This window comes from Hippocampus comes, unplaced genomic scaffold, assembly GCF_001891065.2.
Source record: "Hippocampus comes isolate QL1 unplaced genomic scaffold, H_comes_QL1_v1.1 scaffold106, whole genome shotgun sequence".
NCBI classification, from domain to species: Eukaryota; Metazoa; Chordata; class Actinopteri; order Syngnathiformes; family Syngnathidae; genus Hippocampus; species Hippocampus comes.
The window spans coordinates 228,438-235,567 of record NW_017842055.1 but is presented as its reverse complement, the minus strand read 5'-3'; the positions used below and the strand labels follow the sequence as shown (position 1 = coordinate 235,567).

Sequence of the window (7,130 nt, the reverse complement as noted above, 5' to 3'; positions counted from 1 at the left end):
CCCAAACCCCCAAACCAACTCGGCTCTCACTTGAATCCAAACTGGAAACTACCCCAAACCTTAATCTCAGTGCAATATATTCCTTAGCCCTAACCTAGCTCTAAACCCAGTCCAAACCCGAAGCGCTTATGCTTCATCAAGCCACTAATTCTAACCCCAACATAAAGTCCCTCACCATCACCGAAACCCGAAACCGAGGCTTTAAATCAAACCCAAAACCTGAAAAACGAGCCTTCGCAGAAACTTAACAGCCGAACACGATCTCCTCAGCCAAACCTTAAGCCGACTCCAAACCCAATCCACTCCTCCTTCCCCATTTCACAAAGCCCCAAACATGACCAAAAAAGCCCAAACTTCACGCGAGGCTCAAATTCGAACCCAATTTTGGAGCTCGCTTCCAACCTCAAACCCGAAACCCCAAATCTAAAACATAAATGCTAACGCTACAGTACCGCTACGAAAATCGCAACGGTGCTCCCCCCCCCCAGCCCCCCACCACCCTCATAAATCAAAAGTCAACTTTTCAGTCCTAATATGTCTTCTTGCACTCTCGGAAGATGAAATCCTCTTGATTCTATTTTGGGCCTTTGAGGACGGACGCCGTCCTTGACGGGAAGCTAAAAATTTTGAAAGAGATGGGGGGGGGGAGGCTTGAGTAAAAAGTCTTTTGCCGCTTTTGTGCCCGGGAGGGGTCGCTGCCTTACCTCCACCGTTCTTGTAGCAGAGGTAAGGGAAGCGCCAGACGTTCCCTAAACCGACAAATCCTCCGGCCACCGACAAAACAAAGTCCAGCTTGCTGGCCCACTTCTCTCGCTGGGGGTGTTTGCCCTCGGCCTCGTCTTCCGGGCGGGTTCCGGGACTCTTGCCGGGGGATGGCTTCAGCGTGTCCTTGTGGAAGTCCTTCAGACACTGGAGCTTTTCCTTCTGCGCCATTCTTAACACACAAATACAAAAAAAAAAATGATTACAATAAACACGACACAATGATGAAAAATGAGCTTGAGCCACGTCGTCGTCATCGTCGTCGTAAATTTAGAAGGCCAACGCCAGCGCAACTATTTTTACTTTCGCGTCCCAAAATAGCTTCATACATGTGTCACAGACAGCATCAATGGTTTTGACAAGATGGAGTTTTTGTGTTTCGGGGAAAAATAGCCAAATTAGTCCACAAGTTAAATATAGTAAGTTCGAGGGAGAATGCTTTCAAGACAAAAAAAAAAAAAAAGTCTCTACGTTGCAAAATGAAAGTTGAATCTTTTGGAGGAAAAAAGTCATAAAATTACACCGTTAAAGCCGTATTTTATTTAATAATTACTGGATGAGAGGAATATTTTGTAAACATAAAAAAAATCTTGTAACATTACAACATTGGTTATTTTTTTTGTATTCTTATTAAATTAAGAAATTTACAAGATAAAAATGTAGGAAGAAAATGTAATTTTACAAGATTAGGTGTGTATCATGTTCTAAGAACAAATATCGCAAAATGAAAAAGTAATTTTATTTTCTTTTTACCTTTGAAGTCATAATGTAACCATTTTTTAAAAAAAGTTGTATTCAGTTTCAAGAAAAAAGTTCCCAAATTTAAAAAAAAAAAGCAGAATTTAAAAATAGTCATACAATGAAAGAATAAAAGCTGTTGGGCATTTTTTAGATCACCTACACATGTAACAGTATGAGATTAAAGATCTATTTTTTTATTCAAGAAAAAAATGTCATAAAATTAGAAAAGAATATTTTTGGAAAAGAATTTAAATTGAATGAAAACAGACGCTTTGATTGGAGATGATTAATTGCTGTCGGCTGTAACCGCTCCCACAGCGGCGCAGCCCTCCCTCTGAGCAACATCGGGCCAAAGCCGCCTTGGCACAGTTACGCGGTGCGCAGGATTTACGCCACAAAATACAGCGAGTTACAGTTACCAAATTAAAGTCATGTTCTAGGCGAAATACATTCGTTGTACTTTTTTTAACAGTAACATACAGTAGCATCACATCAAATGCATTTTTTTCAAGAAAACATTTGTATTACGATACCAAAAAAAAAAGAAATTGCCAACTCCAGGAGATGATGTGAAATGTTTACCAATCTGCTTCACTGATATCTTTCTTGTAAATATGGAATGCTCAAAGTTTCACACTAAAAAGACGGCAGAAGTAAAACGTTTTGTCTTTACGTTGGTTTGACTTTGCTTCCCCAAAATTGAAAAAAAATCTCTCACAGCGAGCATCAAAGTATTTTGCTTTTTCCAAAGGGCTTTTTATTACACGAGCGTGATGCGATTCTGACATCACATCACTTGCTCTTCATGAAAGGCGGCTACTGCTATGTGTGTTAAGTAGATATCTGATTCTCAAAAGTCTACACACCCCTTTCCAGATGTCTTCTACATCCTGTACAACTCAATTGATTTCTAAAAATCTTTTCAAGAAGAGAAGAAAATGTAAAAAAAAAAAACAGAGATAATGCGGTTGCACAAGTGTGCACACCCTTAGAATTGGCGACGTGGCTGTCTTCCGAATGCACAAATCACAATGAAACTCATCTTAACTCCTTCAACTGCCATGTAGGCACATTTGTCAGCAACCAACACTTTGGATTTGACGTCAGCACAGCTTTTGAGTAGAAGACAGGGATTGGGCGGTAAATCTCATCTTGTCACGTTGATTATGAGGGAGAGAAATGCCAAGTTTATGCACCTCGCAATCAATACGGATATGAATGGCGAACAGCATGAAGAAAAGCCGTGCAGTGTGTCAGAGTTACTCGCAGCGTGTTTCTTTGTTGTACATCTGTAAATAAATGATTGTTCTGCCATAAAAATAATCTCAGTTTTGTTTTTGTTCATTTACAGTTGGGGGTGTCAGAAAAGCAAACGACAGTAGTGACAAGGTCACAGTTTCGTCTGCCATAATTTATTCTCACCAAAATTTTCATTTTAGGGAAACCAACCAGCACACCCAAGCCCAAATTAAATTTGGCTGTTCTAGTAGGCTTTTCTTGGATGTCGTTGTTGGAATGTGTATGACGGGGAGCGTTGAGGGCAGGAGACGAGCTGTTGAAATGGTTTGTAATGGGTCTCGGGTGCCCCAAGTCAAGTTAATGATACACGAGCGTGACCTGCTTCTCGACGGTTAAATTGTAACCGAGCCGTGCGTATGTGCTCAAACAATGGAGGGCCATTATGTCAGCTGCCGCTGGTGGTTGATGACAAGCCACGATGATGGCAAGGGGACGCCAGGAGGAACTTTCGCAAATCCAAAACCACTTTGACTTTGAGGTGGGGTGGGGGGACAGTTGTGCGATTTTATCAATACAGGTTAAAAGAAAAACTGAAAATATTGAGATTAAAGTAAACAAAGATTTTTTTTTTAATTTTCCAGATAGTACGTATAAAAACAATCTCAAAAAGGCAAAAGTGGCATTTTATGAAGGAAGAAAGTCATAAAATTACAAAGCCTTTTTTTTTTTAAGAAAAGTGCAATATTAAGAGATTAATTGGGAAATGGCGATAAAAGATGTATTTCTTGAAATGAAAAAGTCCTAACGTTACAAGATCGTCATATTCAACAAAAGATATATGATTACGATCAAAGAGATGAGTTTTTTCTAAAAGAAAATAACCCGTTTGTGTGTTTTAAGATCCTCTCAGCATGATCTTTTTTTAAGAAAAACATACAATGTACATCATCGTGCATCCACGTATGTACTGTACATGAATATGTACATATATATTTCATTGTGTATTCAGTACTCTATATTCCATGTTATGATTTTTTTATTAATTTATTATAGTTGCACTGAACAACCCCCACACAACCGTGAGAGCCAGCCGCAGGAAGTGTGTGTGTGTGTGTGCGTGTGTGTGTGTGTGTGCGTGCATGTGTGTGTTTTACGCGCGCGCGCGCACACACACAAACACTAAGCTCTTATATAATACACTCCACTATTTTTAAGCATGTTTAGTTCCACTGGGCTGAACGACTACACAATCATCATCATCATCATCCTCCTCCCTCTTCTTGTTCTCAGTTGTCTTTTGTGATTCCAGCTTTGATGACGTGTGATGTGAGCATTGCCACGAGCGAGACGCTGATTTTAAGGTGCCCTAACGACCACCACCAATTAGGATGAACAATATCGTGCTCCCGCGGCCACATTGATGATTTTTAAGCAATCATTATTTCTGTTCGTATAAGTTAAAACTCTTTTTTTTAAACTACTGTACTTCTGCAAGTCTGGAAAAAAAATGACAACATGCATTCGGTTGGAGTACCGCCTTGTGCCACAACATGGCGGTGGCAGCACTGAGCTGAATTGGAAGACGTGCAGCATATTTAACTCCTTCACTGCTGTGGATGTTCCTATTGCTCAAAGAAGATTTCAAATTTTCAATGGTCAGCGGGACGGGCATCTCGACCAGCCTGTCTGTGAAATTCAGGTCGGCAAACAACTCTAGCGGCTGAGAGCTCCCTGTAGATGGTGACCTTGCATTGCTTTACACTTAAGATCAGCACATCTTTTGAATAGAAGATCCAGATTAGGCAGTCAATCTTGTTTTGACACATCGATTTTTTTTTTATTCTTGTACTCTACAATGACTCCATATTTAAAAAAAAAATGTTTTTACTAATCCTAAAACTAATAAAAACGCAACTAAAACGGAGCACTTTTGAAAAAAAAAACTACACGAATGAAATGAATGAAACGGAATTTGAATAAACTAAACAAAACAAAAGCAACCATTATTAAAAAAAAAAAAAACCTCAACTGTTGGCTGCTAGCTGTGTGCGGACCTGCATGGAGTCCAGGACAAGCCCGCGGTGTAAATCACATTTGTTCCGTGTGCTTGGTCGCGTGTTGCTTGCTCAGGTATCGCAGCTGCCACACATGCACATACGCACGCACACGCGCGGACACTTTTGCGTGCTTCATGGTTACGCAAGCTGACATTTCATAATGGAAAGCGGCAGGCATCAAAACCAATCGCGGTCTGCACACAGGAAGGAGGAGAGGATAGAGGGAAGGAAAGAAGGAAGGAGGGAAGGAAAGATGAAATGGTGTATAATATTACAAGATCAAAGTATTTTTTCCAAGAAAATAAATGGTAAAATCACAAGAATAAATCATATTTTGTCATTTTCTTCAAATTCTAATCTATTAAAAATTTGCTTTTTTCCAAATAACAGTTTCACATTTAACAAGTTATATTTCTCCTGTTTTTTTTTTTTTTTTTAATAACAGATCAGTCTAAAAATGTGTAAAAAGATGAGTTCTATTTACTGAAAACAATTTCGGTCAGATGACAAGATAAGAGTCATACTTTCTGCTCATCTTGTCTACAAGAACAACCATGTACTTAATTTTTGATATTGATATTTTTGATGTGAAAAAAGTCTGAAGGCCCTTATTTCCTCCAGACAGGGCAAAAGTGGCCTTGATGAGAAAGCATCGCTTTTTCCTCAGCGGGACATTGTCATCCGCATAGCAGTGGAAGAAAATATCACGTTTTCTTTAGATGGAATGCAGGGGCAGAAAATACAATGAAAATAGTCGAGGCCCCAAAATTGAGCCCTGTGGAACACCATACAATATTGGAGTAGAGCACGACTCCAACCAAGGTTAACAAAAATTCTGTCTGCCAAACAGGAACGAAATCACTCGAGAGCGCTACCACTGATGCCCACCCGATGCTGCAGACGCTGTATCGAATGCTGCAGTCTGATCCATCGGAACAAGGCACACATAGTCTCCAGTGTCATCAATCTGGAGGGTGTCACTTTCAAATGTTGGGGGACCACAGTAGAAGATAGACAGGTTGATATTGGCCAAAATTGATTGACCTCCACTTGGGAGATGGAAAGTAAAGGAGAGGAGAGCGCCGTGCTGAGAAGGGGGACTGGGTGATGGCTTTTCACCGTAGAACAATAGTAATGGGAACAAAAGTCAACTAGCTCCGTTTTACATCTGCCCACTTGCAAAAAGAAAATGAAAAAAGCACAGAAAAAGAAAGAAATAAAGAAAGAATAAAACAACAAAACATTTTTCAGTCAAAGTTTAAAATGTCCGACTGCATTTGAATGTACCTCAGATCTCGGAGGCATCACGAGACAACAATGTTTCTTCTCCTTAATAACCTGTGGTTGATTAGCATCCTAAATTAGCGATTGAATATGAGTTTCGGATAGCGTTGTGTTGATGTTGGTAGCACGTGTGCAATGTAAACTAAAACTGTTGAGAAGGCAAATCAAGGTGGCCGGCACAGTACCACACTAGCCAACTTCAAAATAAAAGCCTCCGAAACCTAGATTGTAATGGCATCAACGTATTATTTGCTAAGCGTTTATTTTGAAGCCTCTGTATTGGCAACATGTTACGTTGGGAGCGTGTTTGCAGCTTCCTTGACATTTCTAAAAGACGTCCGACATGCCAAATAAACAGTTCCTGAAGGCAGAAAAAAAAATTCCTCTTATCATTTTGTGTTTTAATTTGAGGCATCTAAGGTGCAAGAAAGAAAAAGAACAAGAAGGTACTGTGGACTCATGTTAAATCCCAAAAAGATGCGCTGCAGGCTAAAAGTGATAAGAGCTGGTACTCCGTACTGCTGCGTACCGGCCCATTTACAGCTATGAATATAATGCAGTCATATAGACACAAAGACTTTCACAACAACTTTCAGTGCATTGCAGTATGAGTCACTTTGGGCACAAAACGTATTGTATTACTGTCTGTCTACACATGTTGCACCATCATTTGTGTTCCAACATTCATCAATTCAACTGGAGGTGCCCAAGTGCAGACCTGAGAGCCCTTATCCAGCCACTTTTAAATGTCTCCCTCCTTCTCCACCTGATCCAAATAAGCATGCATGTACGTAAGTATATATAACAGGTGATTCAAATGATCAGCCGTGTTGGAGGAGGGAAATATCTAAAACTGGCTGAATATAGCCTCTGGCGGGAAGGACATGCACGCCCCTGACTTTAAGGGTTACAACACCACAAGTATAGATGCTATTCTTAAGCCTGTTTATGGCATTTAACATCTCATGTTAGCATCATGGCAGCGGACGTTCGGTGATGTGATTAGTTAGAAATATACATAGTGTGAGGGAGAGAGCGAGAAAGGCT

The 7,130-nt window shown here is 40.1% G+C and overlaps 1 protein-coding gene across 1 annotated transcript in view; it reads right to left on the bottom strand.

The window, feature by feature from the left end:
* slc6a6b (solute carrier family 6 member 6b) overlaps nucleotides 1-7,130 on the bottom strand; it is an 18,607-nt gene that overhangs the window by 10,643 nt on the left and 834 nt on the right. Inside the window, exon 2 of the mRNA XM_019860445.1 lies at nucleotides 652-934. Coding sequence (XP_019716004.1) covers nucleotides 652-933 — 282 coding nt within the window. The 5' untranslated portion in view covers nucleotide 934. The remainder of the gene's footprint in view (nucleotides 1-651; nucleotides 935-7,130) is intronic.